At 43.0% G+C, this 18,724-nt stretch overlaps 1 protein-coding gene across 7 annotated transcripts in view; it reads left to right on the forward strand.

Moving 5' to 3' along the window:
• The first annotated feature begins 449 nt into the window (after nucleotides 1-449).
• RALGAPB (Ral GTPase activating protein, beta subunit (non-catalytic)) overlaps nucleotides 450-18,724 on the forward strand; it is a 64,775-nt gene continuing 46,500 nt past the window's right edge. For 3 of the 7 annotated variants that reach the window (XM_010564531.1, XM_010564532.1, XM_010564533.1), the window contains exons 1-6: nucleotides 450-678; nucleotides 7,753-7,965; nucleotides 8,642-8,844; nucleotides 13,063-13,226; nucleotides 13,869-14,055; nucleotides 17,841-17,972. In XM_010564531.1, the coding sequence (XP_010562833.1) occupies nucleotides 7,783-7,965; nucleotides 8,642-8,844; nucleotides 13,063-13,226; nucleotides 13,869-14,055; nucleotides 17,841-17,972 (869 nt within the window). In that variant the 5' untranslated portion in view covers nucleotides 450-678; nucleotides 7,753-7,782. Of the gene's footprint in view, nucleotides 679-7,752; nucleotides 7,966-8,641; nucleotides 8,845-13,062; nucleotides 13,227-13,868; nucleotides 14,056-17,557; nucleotides 17,651-17,818; nucleotides 17,973-18,724 lie in introns of those variants that run through there. The other 4 variants (XM_010564535.1, XM_010564534.1, XM_010564536.1 and 1 more) reach the window with 4 other exon arrangements.

The following is an 18,724-nucleotide window of genomic DNA, read 5'->3' on the forward strand; positions in this document are numbered from 1 at the left end:
GCTCTATCCCCTGCGGACAGCAGCAGCTCCTAACGCCCCGGGGGAGGGGGGGAGGCCCAGGGGCAGACGGGCCCTGCTGCCACGCCGAGGCTGCTGCCCCCGGCCCTACGTGGAGTCACGGTGAGCCCTCGCGGGGCCCTGCCCTTAGCTCAGGGGCGGCAGCGCTCAGAGAAGAGCGGGGAGATGACGAAAGCCTCCCCAGAGCTGAGGGCAGCGAGGAGCCGCGGGCCGGCCCGCGGCACCGGGGTCTGGCCCGCGGCACTGGGGGCTGCAGCTTCGCAGGCGGGACTAGATGGGGCAGGCGAGGCGCGCGCTGCCCCTTTAAGAAGAAGAGCATGGCGGCGGCCGCGGGCGACCCGCGCACGCGCGCAGCCTTCCCCCGCGACTTATTCGGCGCCCCCGGCAGAGGGGCCGCGCAGCTGGGTGGTGAGCTATGCTGCAGCGTGGCTATGCGCATGCGCAGGTGCGCCGCGGGGCCCAGCTGTCCGCCGTGCGCTTTGTGGCGCTGCCGGAAGCGGCTGCGGCGGAGTGGGGCCGAGCCGAGCGGAGCGGAGCGGAGTAGTGCGGAGTGGCGTCTCCCCTGTGTCGCCTCGGCCGCCGCGGGCACCATGGAGCCGGCGGCCTGAGGGCGGAGCAGCCGGCCCTGCCCCGACATGCCCGCCGGGCCCTTCGGCGCAGGTAAGGCGGCCCAGGCCCTCCCGCGGCGGCGCTGCCCGTGCCCAGCCCGCTCCTGCTGCCAGCGGGGCCTGTGGTGGCGGGACGCCGCCCGGGAACCTCCGCCGTGCTGACCTCTGCGCTGCCCGTCGCAGAGCTGGGCCTGCGGGCACCGCGGGGCTGGGCTGGAGCGGGTGTCGGGGTGGGGTACGCTTGCCGCCGAGGGCTTCCGTGGTCGCCTCGTGTAGCTGCTGGGGGCCTGGCTGGTACCGCGGAGCCGCCGCAGGGCGGGCGAGAGCGGGCCTCGGGGCCCCGCCTCGCATCGGGCGGCGGCCCCGGGGTCCTTCGCGGCCCCTGCCCTGTCCCCGGCCGCAGGGACCGCTTCTGAGCCGCATTTCGGGTCCCCGACGCGAGCGTGAGGTGTCACCCGCGGCCGGTGAGCTCCCGCCCGCCGAATGCCGGCTCCCGCGAGCAGGAGTGCGGTCGTGAGGGAGGGAAAACTTTTTGTCGCTGTTTCTCTGCCGACTGTCTTGCAGATAATCCAGTGGTGCCTTGCGTTCCAGGCTGCAGGCCTCCCGGGCTTTGCCGTGGTTCTCCTTTCCCTTGATTATTTTTCGTCTGGTTTGATCTTCAGGGCCTGTGGGCAGTGAATCAGATTTCTTTTGGAAAGTGGTGAGCAGTAGCAAAAGCCTAGCAAGGCTTGCTGCCTGAGTTCAGGGGACTGTCGGCTTCAGGAGATCCCTTCCTGGTTGAGCAATTTGTAGAGTTGCACAAGGAACTGGACTAAGGAAGAAGTGTGAATGTAAAATAAACCGCTGAATAAAAATTATTCTCAGTCTGGGCCAGGGAAGTGCACTGTTTTGTGCTGGAGTTCATTACATGGTTTTTGGCACAAGTGAGGCATGTGAAAACTCAAACTCTCAGATGACCTGCCTGCAAGATAATTTTCTCAATCCTGGTTTTAAAGATGAGAATGATAGTGAGAAGCAAAGTGGTACTGATGTCTGAGTAATGAAGCTTGAAAGCAGAGTAATAGCCAAAACATACAAAATTGACTGATGTTTTTGCTTTCTTATGGCTCTGTTAATCTTCAGATATTACAGTATGTAATTTTTAGGTGGCTGCTTTCTCTGTGGCAGGTGCCCTGCTTCCTGCTTTGGGAAGGTTGGTGTCCAGTGGTGCTCTTGGGAACCAGAATGGTGATGGGGTTTCTGAAGTCAGTGAGTAGGGAGTGCTGGGGAGAGTGAGACCCAAGCCTTGTGGCTTAAATAGCACCTTACATTTGAGACCCAGCCTTCCCTGTGTCAGATTCATGTATTAACTTCTGCTACAGTTAGGTGATAAAATCAGACAAACTTATCTTCCCTGGGCAAGGGGAGCTGTGATTTTCTTCTCCTCTACTCAGGAGCACTGTGGCTGAACAGCCTGGGAAAGGATGACATGAGTTCCTGTATTTTCCTGTGCCTGATCTCTTCCTGCCTTGAATCTAGACATTTTTTTCATTTAATAGTACTCCTGACATGCATCTCCATTTATTCTTTAACAAAATACTGACTTGGCAAAATACCAACTTTCTGCTAGTGTTTTTTTCAGATGGGTCTTGTGTTTGGCTCTTGCCTTTTTTAATTTTTTGCCTGCTATCTGCTCTGCCTGTTGTCCTTTACATGTTGTGTGTGCCTAGGGCAGAGCCTACCAATTGGATGGGCTCCAAAGGTGAGCTCCCTGGAGGCGTCTGTGCTTCTTCAGTCCTGGTGGGCTTAATATGAGAGGTGCTGAACTAGTCTTGGCAAGATCTAAGTTGGTCTCTCCAGCAGAAGCTTGGAGGGCAGAGGGGCAGCAGCGTCAAGGTGGGGCAAGTGGGCATGTGGCAGTTGTCCATGCTCAGGACGTTGTAGGCCTCAGTTGGCTTCAAAAATTGCTCATAAACTTCTTTGGTATGTGATCCAGGGAAAAGGGATTGTGGCAGGATGGCTTTCTGGCAATAATTGTTGCCTCTAGAAAGCAGATGTTAGTACTATTGGTGTAGTAGGGGTCGTGTTAGAGAGGGGGATTTCTTGTTTTCTGTGTAATACTTATAAAGTATATCTACTGTCCCAGAACTTTATGGTGTAGACCCTTTATGTTGATGCTTCTCTGCTTTAGGCTGTAGGAGGTCTTCAGCCTTCCTTGGGCATCTCTCTGTTTATGGTCTTTGCATCTACTGTATTAATAATAATTGCATCCATTCTGCTTTTGTGGTTCATGTAAAACCCAAGAAGCACCTGTTTTTGGGACAGCTTGTCTTTGTGCTTGAAATCCTTTTGCATTGTAGGCAAATATTTCATTTTACATATGAAGCTGCTGCATACAAAGGGCTAAATGTTCATGTTTGCCACCAATGCTCCCCTCACCCAGCACATGCTTTCTGCAGAACTGCTTTGTACAATAATATTGGTTCTCTGACCTCTCCCCTGCACACACTCTAAAAACCCCACCTCTGCTTTAGGCTCTGAGCTCCTGCATATTCCTTCAAAGTAATTTCAGAATGTGGGTCTGTTATTTAGTTAGGTAGTTCTCATTGTCTAACTTTACTGATCCAGGAGTTTAAATATTTTGGCTGCAGCTGTTCATATTAAGTCTTTGGGGACTGGAAGTAGAACTTAAATATCTTTATTTCTGGAGTTTTATGGGCTCATTAGTAAGTTCTTTCATGCTCACCAACTTCTGCAGTGTTTATGAACCGAGGATCTTTCATCTTAAATGCTGAAACATCCATTTTCAGTGGTTTGTATGGTGATAGCTACTAAAATTACTAAGCTGAGATGGATCTGGAGGGAATATATTGAAACCCAAATTATTTACCACACAAAGGAATATTGGAGTTACGCTCAGTTTCATAGTAGATGGTAAATATTTTAACTTCACATCTCTGTTAATTTTGACAATTTCTTTCCAGATCTGTCAGTCTCTGAGAATCTGGAGATGTTTTATTTAGCGCAGCCTCTAGGAACATAAACACAACCCCTTTCCAAACTTGAGAGTGTGTAAAACTGCTTGGTAAACTTCAGGGTTTTATTTATTCTTCTTCCTGCCTCTCCTCTTAATTAGGTTGCCTGTCATTCTGAGAGTCCTTAGTGATTTGAACCTCAGTAAGACATATATTTATGTGAAATATGAATATTCAGCTGGATGAAATATAGATGTTATTTGGGCCAGTGAGAGTGCTTTTTTGAAGCTGAAATGCAGAAGCATTGCAAAACCAGAAGTAAAAATCAGGGTATGCTGTTTGTGTGGTGTGACAGTTGCTTTTTTGTTTTTCAATTTGCTATTGCTGTTTAAGTAGTTTGTGATTAATACAGCCTCTTCTGAGGGAGTGAGTCCTGCTTTTACAAAGCATTAGGTGCCTTTTGTCTAAAGCAAGTTACAGAACAGCCAGTATGTTGAATCTGTCAAAACAGAACATTGTAACAAATACAGTTGTGTGGGGAGACTTACTAGCATTTTTAACTTATGTCCAATTATAAGAAGCTGCATACTAGGTGGGCTTAGCTATAGCCCAAAACTAACGGATGGCAGCAATTTCTGATTAAAATAGCAGTTGAAGTGGAGTCTTAAATGAAAAGTAACTTCTAGTCCTTGCAAATAAAAACTTCTTACTGTTAAGTGTAAGGGGTGAATAAATCAATACCCTAGGAAATCCCACCTCAAAAGGATTTTAAATCTGAAGCATTACTTGTTTCAGTATTCCTTGTATATTGATAAGAATGTAGACTATAATAATAACAGAAGATTTATGGCAAGACCAAAGGAAGTCTTGCATATTAATAAGATACAGATTTGTTCATTAAATTTACGTATGAAGGTCAGGCAGCAGGCTGGGTGTATGTGGTTTTGGTTACCCTGTACTGCTGCTAAATGTCTCTTAAACATGGCATGTTGTATCTATCCTGTATCTGTTACAAATGGTGCTTCTCTCAGAAGTATGGAAGGGTCACCCAAAAGAGCTTTGCATCTTTGCTTCAGTATGGCAGGGAGCTGCGTGAAGGCAGGTGATTGCATCCTCCCATTGCCTTGCCCTAGTGCAGTGACGGTTTTCTGAAATGCAGCAGGATTTGGGAATCCTTGTCCTCTCTGATGACTTTTGTCTTCTAGACAAGAAAGCTCTTACATAGGCACTGTGTACAATTTGTTTCTGCTATGCAACACTTCCATGCTTCTGAGAAGCCTGTTCTGGTATAAGGGCAGCCACAATTAAGTGTGCTTGCAGTTATCAGCATGCTGATAAGTTCCTGCCATGAGCTGTTAGCTGCTAGTCCTTCAGCTGGAGTGCAGCAATAGAAAGTACATGCTGCTTTATCAGTTGAAATCAGTTTATTTAAACCAATGCTCCTCAAATGGTGTTACGTGCTTCTGTAATGAACTTGAGTGTCAAATGGGAGGGATGGAGAGTGCTTTCGCCCTTCCCTTGTGGTGAGCAGCAAAGCTGGGGGCAGGGGGAAGGGGCGTACTGCTCTTGGGCAGTGATGTGGGCCTGAGAGAGGAAGGGGAAATCTTACAGAGTGGTGATATTTCACTTCTGTCCCTCCTTCTTCCACTCCAAACACAAGCTGCAGACTAAGGCAGTGTTCAGATGGGACAGAAAGGGGAAGAAGAAGAGGCCCTGGGGGTATAGGATATGAAAGGAAAAGATATCAGTAAGGAAACCTATGCAATGAGTGACTGAAGCCATCACTAAGGATTGTGTGTCATGTTCATCTTGGGGGTTTTGTTTGTGGTTTGTTTTTTTTTTTTTAATTGTGAGTTCTTTGTGTCCCAAGAGGTAGTGGCTTAGAGGAAAACCACAGTTCCAAGACTAAGTATTTTGACTGCAGTGGCTCGTGCATTCCCCCTGCCATGGACCACAGAGGAGAGAAAATGCTTAAAGGACGGAGAGGATATGCTTCCTGCAGGCTGTGGCTGCTCTGATTAATTTGCTGTCAGATGAGCACGTGTCATTGCTGCCTCAGACCAGAAGGACATAGTTTGGAAAACCAAGATCTTGCTGCCTCAGCTTCCCTCCTCCCTTGAAGGGAATCATCAGGCTTTTTATGTAGGTTTTAGGTGTAAATAAACACATGGGGTGTCAGCTAAATAGGCAGACCTGTTTAAACAGTGACTTGTCCCTAAGAAGGTGTGTTTCCAGGCTTGGCTTCTTGTTTGGTTTTGGGCCAAGGAATGTCTAAGGGAGGCATTCAAAACATTCCCTGTATAACTAACTGGCTTCCAAAATGTGCCAGCTAAGTGTAGTTGCAAACGGTCCTCAGGGTGCCATTTGTGACAGTTTGAGCTAATCTAAGCTGTGGCTGTTGAACACTCCTTGTTTTTTATCCTGTGCCAACCCTGTTTTCCTTACTTTATTGTCCACGTGGTCACCTGGCTTAGGTAACTGATAAAAGACTGCTGGTGTTGGTGGGAGAGGAGGAATGTGGGAGATGGCGTAGTCCCAATTCTGATGATTTAGGCTGCCGTGGTACTGCCTGCTTAAGCAGCAGTTTAAGGTTGCTGTGAGTGGGTACAAAAGCCTGCTACTGCCAGAAGGGATGCTCCTGCCACCCCTCCTGGCCACGTGTCCTCACTGCTCCTTTGTATTGGCACCATCTCACCTGGGTTAGATCAGATCTTAATCCGCTAAAAACTCTCAGCAGAAAAAATGTGCTGGCTTAGCTTTCTGAATGTTTTGATGTGTAGATCAAAACAGGCAGTGCATGGCAGATCTCCTTGAGCTGCCCAGTGAGACTGGATGGCAGTCCTGTGACTAGCTGCTGACCTTGTCACACACTGTGCCTCCCTGCTGCCTGGGGCTGCTTGCTCTGGCCAGGCTCCCAAGCTTGTTCCTGTACAGCAGGTAGGTGTTGCGTACGTGCTGATGGTGCAGCACGATCCGTTGCTCTTGGAGCAGAAGGGCAGACCCTGCCATGCTTCTGGACAAATGCAGGCTGAGAGTGACTGTGGAAGTGTAGCTTAACTTTTTCTGCCTCTAATCTGCCTCTCCTGGTTGTGGTTTTGCAACAATGCCAAAAAAACCCCAAACCCCCCAAAAGTCACCACTGCAAAAACCTGGTTAGTTTGCTGTCAGCTTGGCTGCCTGAGCTGGCTCAATCTGCAATAAAGGAAAATGCATAACTGCAGTTGTGCTGGGAGCACTGTTGAAAGGAGAACTCTGTTTCTCCTGTCTAGTTCTGAGAAAGCTACCTGGGAAATTCTCTAGTGGCTTTTCTATCCTGAATCTTTGGAACAAATCTAGATTAGGGAGTGACTCTCTGTGTGTGTTTTGACTTTACAAGGATTTGAAATGCATTAGGGTGTACTCTAAGGCCTTAGGTTTGGTACCAGTATGTGATATTATAATGAAACTAGAAGTGATACTGGGTTTAAATTAGTGATCCACCAAGGCTCAGTCAGTCCTGAAATCACTTCAGATAAAGTATTCTCTTCATCAACAGTCAATCAAATTTTTCAACCACCAGTTTTGAATAGTGCATGCTGTAGGAGAAATACTTTATGAATGTAAGAAGAGGCTGAATTTTTGTCTTCTGGGATGACTAAGATTTTCCTGAAAGTTTCCTGGTATATATTTTTAACTGCTATTGAGCTGAAAAAGGGAACAAGGTGTGAATTGGAGCCATTGCTTGTATGAACAAAATACTTCTAGAACTATTCTCTATTTAGTCAAGGTTGTCATGTAAGTAAGCGCATCTTTCCTGCAAGGATGGCACAAGGGAAAGTTGTGTGATGTGAAGTCACTTCTCAAGTTTAAGTGTTTCCAGTGGGCTGCTAGGCCCTAACTGAAACATACTGTAATCTTTTTTTTTTTAAAAAAAGCTCACAGCTATACTTAAAAAAACCACAAACAACAACAACAAAAACAAACCAAACAAAACCAACAAAAACAACTGCCCCAAAACCATATTAAGGTTGAAAAACAGCTGTTGGAATTTCTTCCAGGTCTTCAAATCTATGACATGGACACAGGCATCTTGAATTTACAAGGGTCTATATCATGGCAAACAGCCTCAGTTTTGGTAACTCATGTCATAGACATTTCTACTAATTATATTTTTTTTCTTCCTTGCCCCCCAGGTGTTATTTGGATTGTAGCATAGAGGCACTATGTACTCAGAGTGGAGATCCTTACATCTTGTCATTCAAAATGATCAGGGGAATACCAGTGTACTTCACAGCTATCCTGAAAATGTGGGGAGAGAAGTGGCAAATGCAGTGGTGCGTCCTCTTGGACAAGCTTTAATTACATCATCTGTTGGAAGTGAGAGTTTACTAAAAACGGACAAAGAAGTAAGTGCATTTCCTTAGAGATTGTGGTTTCCTTCATGCTAGAGCAGCAACTTACTGATTTTCTATAACCTCTTTTATTTTTCTCTCTTTAATCGTCCAAGTTTTATGAGGTATGCTATATTTTTACATTAGTAATCTACATAAGGCTACTATTAACAGCTAGTTCATAGCAACAACGTACTTCATGACCTAGTAGTAAGTGTTCATCTGAGCTACTGTACCAGCAAGTTCAGGCTAAAGCAAAAAAAAACCCCAAACCAAACAAAAAAAACCCCACCAAGGAATTTAGCAGTTCACACATAAAGCCTTTCTAATTATCTTCATTTTTGAAGCAAGAGTATGTGACTTTTAAAAAAAAAAAAAGTCTTTGTGTAGTACAAGTATCTACTAGAATTTGAAAATCTTCCATTACATCAGCCCTTGTGTGTTCTCAAAAGTTCTCTCTACAGGTTAGACTAAAGAGATTCAGCTTTTAGAGTGATTTACCATTTATCATAATCTTCATAATGTCATGATATACAAATTAATGACTTGGTGTTTTCTTGCAGCGTATATTAAATAGAATTGCCTGTACCACATAACTACTGTTATTTTGTTGAGTTAGAACCAATGTACTCTGACCATTGTTTACTTGCTAATATTTATTTTTAGTAACTTCTGCTTTGTGTTTGGTTAGGTAAAATGGACTATGGAGGTGGTTTGTTATGGACTGACCCTCCCTCTGGATAGTGATACTGTGAAATACTGTGTCGATGTCTATACAGACTGGATTATGGCTCTTGTATTACCTAAGGACTCCATTCCTTTACCAGTTATTAAGGAACCAAACCTTTATGTTCAAAGCATTCTCAAACATCTCCAAAATCTCTTTGTACCGAGGTGAGTGTTAGGTCTGGGATGCTTAGGAGGCACAGGAGTTCGAACCTGTAGTCAGGAGGTAACCTGTCAAAGAGGCCTGATGGGCTGTGGAGGCACTTGATTAAAATAAGACTGCTATCATTGCAAAGTTATGAGGAAGGTATCTTTCCAAACCTGTTTTGTACTTTTCAGTCGCAAATTGAGTTGTTGCTGCTGTGTTTAGGAATGTTTACTGTTCTAAGAGCTTCAAGAACCATCTCTGTTAGATGACTGGAGGGTGGGGGGAGAGGTTAAGTAGCATCACTGTGTGACTGTGTGCTTGGTATTGTGTAAAACTGAGATAACTAAGAGCATGTCATGGTAATCCCATTCTTTTTTGTTTACTCAATACTTGACCACATTTCTGATGTGCTGGAGGATCTTGCAGGAAGTGGCTGCTTTGTGCCTGCATCTTGCTGCCTGTTAAATGGGCATAATTATGCTGTCTTTTGCTCCTAGTTTCAAAAGAATCCTGCAGAGGAGTGCTTGCTATCTGAAAATGTGGTGTTACACAAGACATCCTTGGATGATAATGTTGAGATACACATGCTTATAGGTCTTGAAAAAGTTATATTGTCAGAGTGCTCAAACATTATACTTTGTTTATGGTTTATGACAAGGTTACTTGCTGCTGTTGAACACACATGTTGGATAAGTAAGAGATTATTTAATGGTGCCCTGTGAAACAGTACTTAAATATTAGCTACCTGAAATTACTTCAGATCAGTGTTTAGTATATGTCTGTAAGTACCAGATCATCTGCTTTTATCAGTATTAATAATGTATCACTGCAAGTGGCCTTCAAAGTGGTCTGCTGTACTTGGATCTCTTAACTTTACCTGAAGGCTTTGTTAATAAAGGGCTTTGAATAATAACTCATACAAATTCAGATGAGGAGTTCATTGCTTCAAAGTCTACTACCTAACCTTAGTTGTCATTGCTCTTAACTTGTAGTGAAAAAGGCATTTTAATTCCCATTAAAGGATGGTCAGGGCAACAGCACAAATCTGAGGATGCTTCCAGATTAGACTTCTGCAGAAGGTTGTCTCTAAGCTTTAACACATGCAAAATAGAGTCTACTGTCTGGGAACCTTTATTCCTGTGGCACAGTAGAGAATGAATTCTTCACTAGTCCATTAAATAGTTCTTGCTATGATCCTTTGACTGCTTTTAGACCAGGCACCCCGGTAGCAGGCAGTACTCTAGTCCTGTTTCTTGCATGCTGTGGGTACAAGCTGCCATTCTACCCTTCTTTCCCAGCTTCATTGATGGAGCTTGATGTGGGGTGGTAGACTGCATGTGATGGCTGTCGAATGAAATAATTAACATCCAGAGATAGGGCTGGAAAATCATTATTTTAAACACTCCCTGCCCCCCCAGTATAATTGTTCTATTGTTTTCTTTCAAAAGCATCTGAGATGTATCTGAAACTGTTTTTTCATGGCTGCTGCTGTCAACACTTGATGTTCAAGTCCCTACTCTGTTTTCAAGAAAAAGAACTTAAAGTTCAAGTTTTGTCCTCCAGGAATCTGTGTTCAGAATTCACTCCAGCAACAGGAAGATGTTCTATAATGGAAATTAAATGCAGAACTGAGTTGTGCACACCTTGCTTGAGTGAAAGCAAAGGGTCATTCTTATGTGCCTGTGGTGGGGAAGAGGAGAATAATTTCTGGTTTTACCCAGCTGATGAGGGTTGCTAGTGCTGATGGGCTCTTGTAGAATATTTACCCAGGAGCTCCTGTAGCAAGCTGCATTGAACTATTTCCTGGAGAAAATCTGTTCTTGTGTTGAAAATACTAAGCTTTTCCTATAAGCCTATGTCCTATGGACTGTTGTGATTAAAATAGCTTTCTTCCTCATCCTGTTTTCCTGGAAACAATGTAGCTGTTGGTTTGGCTGCCTTAAAAATAGTGGCCCAGAGTTGGGGCGAGGGTTTCAGACCTTGAGGAGGATGTATAGTTGAGGTGTGAAATGCAGCAGCTTTAAGTGAGCAGTTCAACTTAAATAGCATCTCAGGAACATGTATACACCAAATACAAAGCACTTGTGTATAAATCATTCTAGTTTCAGTGCTCAGCTGAATCAAATGTTTACATGCACAGTCCTTGAAATAGTGTGGTGCTGAAAAATAAGAACAGTGAAAGATGGGTGAGTCAAGTTGCCTTTCCTCTCTCTGCCGGACTGACTAGAGAGAGGGTGCTTGCATCCTTCTCTCCAGCACTGACCTTCCGTCCACCCCGATGAAATGACCACTTCTTTTCTTGATGTATTTGAGCAGTCCCCAGGCAACCCCCAGGCTTTCTGTCTCTAGCAACCCTACAATATTCAGGAAGCCTTGCAGATTACTTAACTAGTAGTGGTAGTTACTGCTGTCTGATGAAGTTCCAGTGCAGCAAACTCTTGTTGGAAGAACAGAAAGAAAATATGAGAACTCTCTCGCCCTGCCTCCCCTCCCCAGGAGATTGAGGTGTAGATACCAGGGTCTTCTGTGCAACTAAAATGTCTGGAATTGCTTGAGAGACCATTCCAAACATGTGACTGTCCAAGTGTAATAGACACTTTTTTGTAATAACTTCTGCTTCTCATATGAAATCATGAGAACAATTCTTGTTGCAAAGGAGTGTGGGAACCAAAAGACCAGGTTCTGTGGAAATCTAGACATTAGCAAAATGCTGCAACCAAAGTTTGGCATGCGTTTGACTTTGTGGATAAGAGGAGCTGATAGATGGACATTTAGAGTTGCCTTTACCAGATTAGTTCAGAAGTATCCTATTAGTCATCTTGCATATGGAGCTCTTACATGTAAGCCCCCTTTTTATAGATTCCTTAAATTATTAAGGAAACAAGTCTTGAAACAGTCTTTGAAACTTCAAGCCTATCAAGATTAAGGATATCATTTGATTAAGTATCTACTCTTGCTCGTGGAAAAAACAGTGCTATAACCAAGGTGGGGCTTACTGGTCCCAAGCTTTGTTGTTCTATGGAGACTGTCTGTTAGGGTCAAGCACTAGCATCAGGCAACCGGCTGAAGTCCTGAACTGCGACTAGTAGTCTGCAATTTTGTATTAGATATTATCCTGTCTCTTTGTAATCTTTTGCCAGTACTGTAATACAACATTTATTCTATCAAGATAAGAGTTGATGGTATTTTTAAACCATGTCTGTCAATAAGTGATCTCAATGCAAGCTATTTTTCTTGAAGAAAAGTAGATCTCTATCTAGTGGATCAGCATGTTCTTGAGACGCTTACCATGCGGCATCACTTGTGGGTTATACCACATTGAAACTGTTTGGTAGGAATCTGGTAATACTACTTAGTAGTCCAGTGGAAGGTAATATTTTTATGATTATTTTTTGTCATCCCTTCAGTGAATGGTAGGAGGGATGAGGAAACAGTGTACAAGTTGAAATATGGCTTGCATATATTGCACTCTTTTTTAATCTTTCAGGCTTCCTCAGCTTTGTTTACCAGCATCCTCAGATACTGTCCAGAAAGTTTCACATTACTATTCTGTACCCATTCTGCCTTGTCCAAACTAACTGATGGGAAGAGAGCATGCTGCTTTGTGCTGCTTCTGTAACACTTTAGTGACTCAGCAGTGACAGTGAGGAACTTGTTACTATAGGGAGAACCTTGATAATACCAACTTGTTCCCTTTCTTCCTTACTTACACCTTCTTCATTTAGTCTGATTTTCCTATTTAATGACCCTCTTCTAGATTTTTTTTTTTCCCCCCTAAATCCACGGAATTGGGGGTAAGAGTTGGATCTACATTTGGAAGCAAGAGGAGAACTAGGAAGAATTTAAATTAATTTGCTAACAATATTTTCTCCTAATTTTGCCACTTCTGAATTATCTATGTAACAATTAGTGATGTCTCAACTACATTCTCATTGTTTGGTCTAAGATAAATTACTTTGCAATAATGGGTTGTGCTTGTTCCAGTTAGTGTTCAGTCTATGGTGGTGAGTTCTGTGACATGTAGAGAAGAATGTTATGGTACGTCTTGTACTCATTAAGGCAGAGTTAGGATGCTTAGAGACAGAGTTACGGTGCATAGAAGTGTATTAGCTCATGTCCTTGGCTCTCATTCAATAATATTGATGTTTCTTCTTGTAATTGCTCAAAGTTCAGATTATTGTATGCAACACTTCAAAGTTCTTGTTTAGAGACTCAGGTATTGTTTTCTTCTCTTGCAGGCCAGACCCAGGATCTAGTCAGATTAGGTTGTGCTTGCAGGTTTTGAAAGCTGTCCAGAAACTGGCTCGTGAATCAACAATTATGGCAAGAGAAACCTGGGAGGTTTTGCTATTATTTCTTCTTCAGATCAATGACACTCTGCTAGCAGCTCCAACTGTGCAAGGTTCATATTCAACTTCCATTTGGTTCAATTACTGGAAAAACCTTTGGCTCTACTTGGTATTGAGCTGCCAGGGGGATGGAGGGAAACCTGTTAAAAGCTCTTAGTAGCCACCAAAGCACAATAGCTCACTCCTAATTCTGCTACACTACTCTGAAATAAAGCATTGTCAGAAAAGACTGAATGATTTGGAGTTGTTTTTTCCTGAACATATTTTTGCATAATGGTGACTATGTACAGGAACAACTTGTGAATGGTTTCAGACAATGTTGTTCCCTATTTGTTTCCCTTAAACCACTATGTGTCTTGCTGTTTGGCCTGCCTACTAGAAAAGAATATTATCAGTTTATACCTATTTAAAAAAAAAAAGACAGTGCAATAGAAGACAGCCTATGATTGGTGAATTCCCAGTGTCCCTTAGTGACATACATATGTGGCTGGGCATTGTCTATTATGTTTTGTCTTGTAAAAAGACAATTAGCAATTGGCTGCAGGAAACAATTGGGAATCGCTCTCTAAATGAAAAATTATGAAAAAAATGAGCTTCAGAATCTTTATGCACTCAAACTGAAATCTCCTTGGGGAGATATTTGAAGTTACTTAGATTGAATACTCACTAAAGGCATACTTTGTTTCTGTTACAAGGTGGCATTGCTGAGAATCTGGCTGAAAAATTAATTGGCGTGCTGTTTGAGGTGTGGTTACTAGCTTGTACGCGGTGCTTTCCAACACCACCTTACTGGAAAACTGCCAAGGAGATGGTGGCCAACTGGCGGCATCACCCTGCAGTAGTTGAGCAGTGGAGCAAGGTCATCTGTGCCCTTACTTCCAGGTAGGAGAAATCCCATGGAAATAAACACACATGTATGGGGATAATCATGGTTATACGTGTTTTTCTCTGGAGTTGCTTAGTTGTGGAATGCACAGCAATCCAAAAGTAAATGAGCAAAACAAAGTGAGAGATCATGGTAGCGTCCTTGGCTTTTACTGTTTGTGTATGTGTGTGTCTTTGTTCTGCAAGTGAAAAATTGAACTGGATTGTCTGTGTTATTGTGTAACCTCAGCACCTCTCTGATATTGAGCACTTTACAGTGTGTGTATATTAGTCTCCATCACTGTGACTTCATCATGTCCTGTGAAGAATGAGTCATGAATATTAGTGTAGCATTATAGTCTGTGTATTTAATGGCAGTCACCACCAAAATTATTAGGCACTTGTTGCAACTGCATGTCGCTGTGTTTGAGGTGACTCTTGGACTCTGCCTGTCCTGCCCTGCGGAGCTGAAGCCATGCTGTGGCTGCCTGGCACTTGTGGCCTGGCAGTAGGGATGTGATGGGCCAGGGGCAGGCTGTAGGCTCTCCTCTGAGCAGTGGCACTCTCCTCCAGGCAGTATTGGAGGAGAGCTGTACCAAGCCTTGCTGGGCATGGGAAGAGTGAGGATCTGTGTGCTGCAGGAGAGGTTAGGCTGTAGTAAAAGCGTCTGAACAGTGAGGGGAGTCTCAGTACCCTTAATAGTGGGGTCTTTGTGGTATGAAGTCTTTGTGGGACAAATCTTAGCCTCTTGGAGGAAAGAACTAAATTAATTGGTGAGGAGCAGGGGTCTGTGTCTCCTCCTTCCAGCTCTCCTGAGATGTCAATGACCATTTCTGTGAGAGTTCAAAGATGTATTAAAATTGCTGAGCTATGAAAAATTCAATAGTATGCTTTTCTGCAAGGGTTTATTTTAACTCTGAAAACTTTTGCTTTTGAATTACCTGTCAAAATTCCAAGTGTGGATAGATTTTTCCAGGTTATGCAGCTGCTTGTTAAACCTATGGGAAATAAAGCTGCAACAAGTTCTGCATATTTCCCACGCTATTTCTTTAGCTATTTTTATCTCATTAGATGTAGCATTGCATAACAGAAAATATTTTATGATTCACTGATCTGAAAAGAACAGCTCTGTCTCAAAACATGCGTTGGTGTTCTGCTCCATGCACTATGCCCACACTTTATCTTCCACTGTTGACTAACAGTCTTAGTTCTGTTGATGCATAGTAATCTGCAGGTTTTCTGTAATGTTTTAGTCTGCTGTTCAGTAATGCTGGTTTGTGTGTAATATATAGAAAGCTGAACTTTGAGGTTAACTTTAAGTTCAGTGGTACTTTAAGCTTCACTTTCAATACTTAAGTGAAGCTCCAGCTTCAAACAGTTAAAGTGTTGTTTTAGTAAACAGTTTTCTGAATTGGGATATTAGCAATAAGCTGAGAATAAACATCTCAAAACTGTATGGAAAATTATATTTGCAAATCTGTACACATATGCAGTGTTAACCTGTATCCATGGCTAGGACTTCATAGGAGGACAAAACTAGGGTCCTACTTGTGTTGCCATACCAATAGATACTAGTTTTACCTGTCTAGGGTGCTTTAAGTCTATTAACTGTCTTATATGTGTGGATTGCAATTTATTTCTGTTTTCAGTCATTCTTGAAAATGTCCCAAATCTCAGTTAAGATTTGGCTATGCTCCTTGAAAAAAAACAATTTCTTACAGCTCATAAGGGGAGAATTGTGAAGTAGCGCAGTCTACTGCTGAACAGAGATGTGGGGCATGATTTTGCATGGGATGTACCCAGACTCTTCTGGGTTTGTTGGAGCTAGGTAGTTCCTCAGCAAAAACCTGCTATGGGGTGATGCCTCTGGGGCACTAAATGTAGATGGCTGCTGGGGCATTGGTGTGGCATACTGGAAAGCAGTTGCTGCCTGGTACTGGTGCATGTATTCCTGGTTTGGACCTGAAAAAGGCCTTGTGTCCTAAAGCTCATTTGCTCTTCTGTCCAAGCTAGTTACCATGATAGACTGCAATTCCAAACACACTTTGAGTGTATTTTGCATTAGTTGGCTGCAAGTTACTGTAGTGCACAGTACTAGGGGAAGTGGAAGATAGTAATTCAGCCTATTTAACTCTTGGTTTAGGAGTCAGCTGTAGACTTCTGCTCTCCTCGCCTTTCTTCTAGCTGTAATGACTTTATCTCTATAAAACTATATGGTTTTTATAAGTGGGCAATGATGAATGGACATGTCTTGTCCATTATAAGCAGCTCTACCCTTAGAAATAAGGGTATGATAACTGAAGCAAGAAATGATGCTAAAAGTGAGTTTGGCTTAGGGAAAGACAAAAACTGATTTCTGAGAATGCTAGGATATTGAGAAGGTGCAGCTTGGATCTCTTCCATCCTTTTAGAGAGCACCAAGGTTATGTTGATCGGGGAAACTGATCTATAAGTTTGCAAAGCTGGGGATGTAGCAGGGGTCAAATCAGACAACAGTGGCTCAGTGAACCTTATTGGTGACTGGTCAGGTAGTTACAGCACTACTAGAGAAAGATCTCCATTTATCTAAGCCATTATCCTCATGATATTACATTGTTGGGAAGCCCTCTGTGGGTTTGCTCTTGTCCTGGTTTCAGCTGGGATAGAGTTAATTTTCTTTCTAGTAGCTGGTATAGTGCTATGTTTTGGGTTCAGTATGAGAAGAATGTTGATAACACACTGATGTTTTCAGTTGTTGCTGAGTAGTGCTTATACTAAGTCAAAGACTTCTCATGCCCAGCCAGCAAGAAGGCTGGAGGGGCACAAGGAGTTGGGAGGGGACACAGCCAGGATAGCTGACCCAAACTGGCCAAAGGGGTATTCCATACCATGTGACGTCATGCCCAGTATATAAACTGGGGGTAGCTGGCCTGGGGGTGGGGATCGCTGCTCAGGAACTAACTGGGCATCGGTCAGTGAGTGGTGAGCAACTGCATTGTGCATCACTTGTTTTGTATATTTCAATTTTTTTTTTATTCTTATTGTAATTTTATTATTGTTGTTGTTATCATTATTAGTTTCTTCCTTTCTGTCCTGTTAAATTGTTCTTATCTCAGCCCACAAGTTTTACTTTTCCCTGATTCTCTCCTCCATCCCACTGGGTGGGGGGGAAGTGAGCAAGCGGCTGCATGGTACTTAGTTGCTGGCTGGGGTTAAACCGTGACAGCTCTTCACTGTTCTGCAACTCCCAGCTTCTGCAAAACATAGTGCATCTTTTTTGAAGAGCTTGTTACTCTGTGGATTGCAAATCCCATGCTGCTTGTAGGATGGCATCAAGTGTTGCTCAGTGTGCTGGTGTAAATTGTAAGTCATCAGGAACTTGGAATTTAGAACTCTAACCTAATGTGACTTGCTGGTGTCATTGGACACTTTAGCTGAAGAGCCTTGAGGATAAGGGCTTAAATTCCTTTTTTTTTTTTTTCCTTCTCCTCTCCCTTCTTATGTAACACCTTGTCAGTTATGTTTGTGTCTATGTTAATAGGTAACCCCCTGGCTAAACAGATAGGAGAGCTGCTATGGGGTGTTATGCCTTAACAGCTCTTTGATTTGGTTAGACCTTTGGGCAGGCTCCAAGGTGTGTACCCTTCAAAGCTTTAAGAGGGCTAAATGATTGTATAAAATGGGGATCTCCAGGAAAACTGGGCATGTTGTGTTGTTGCTTGCAGGCTCACTTGTGGACTGCTGGTTCCTTTGAGGCTCAAATGCCCTGTTAAATTTTTCAGGAGTATTAACTGAATGACAGATCTGTCTGACTTACTTTCTAGATTGCTGCGTTTTACATACGGACCTTCATTTCCTCCATTTAAAATTCCTGATGAAGATGCTGGTCTTATTCCTCCTGAAATGGATAATGAGTGCATTGCACAAACTTGGTTTCGCTTTTTACATATGCTGAGGTATTGTAATTACAGCCATCCATTGTTCATATTCTTGCATCATTTCTGTAAATTTGGATGACAAATGAAAAATTTCTCTGGAGATTGCTAAGATTAAACACCTAAATAAAATAAAGTGTGAGACACTTGTTGTACCAGTGCCCTGCAGCAGTTCAGGGCAAGGCTGTGAGTGGGTGGTTCAACTTTGAACTCTTTGACTCTTTCAGAATGTATACTGGTTCATTTAATTAAAAAGTTTTTAGCTATTTGGCATTTTGGAGATTCTGAAAAAGAAGACTTCAGTACAATTTTGTTTCCCCGAGATAGCAAACAGGAAAAGCAGAACAATAGCTCTGAGATGTATACTGCTTCCATTTATTCTCCAGAGTGTTAAATTTAACCTACAAAGGACTACTTTTAAAATGGGTGTATCTCTTTGTTTTTATGAAGAAAGCTATACAGTTAATTTTAACATCCATGTTATTCTTCCTTAAACACACAAGAGAATCAAGTGGCATGTTTGGTTTTAAAGATACTTGGGAATGGCATTGCATTAATGTTCTGAATGGCCAGAATATTAAGCTTTTCCTATAAAGCATTATTTACTAATTAAATGTAGATAAGCATTAGACTGTTTAAAATCTACTTCTTAACTAACAAAAAATCTGTTCTTTTTCTTCATTTGTGATAGTAATGTCACAAGTGCTGTACTCTTCAAATCTGGAATTGCTGTTACAGGATTTGTATCAGTGAGGAAAAATTACTCAAACTTT

Source organism: Haliaeetus leucocephalus, unplaced genomic scaffold (assembly GCF_000737465.1).
Source record: "Haliaeetus leucocephalus isolate CR32 unplaced genomic scaffold, Haliaeetus_leucocephalus-4.0 Scaffold182, whole genome shotgun sequence".
Classification (NCBI taxonomy): Eukaryota; Metazoa; Chordata; class Aves; order Accipitriformes; family Accipitridae; genus Haliaeetus; species Haliaeetus leucocephalus.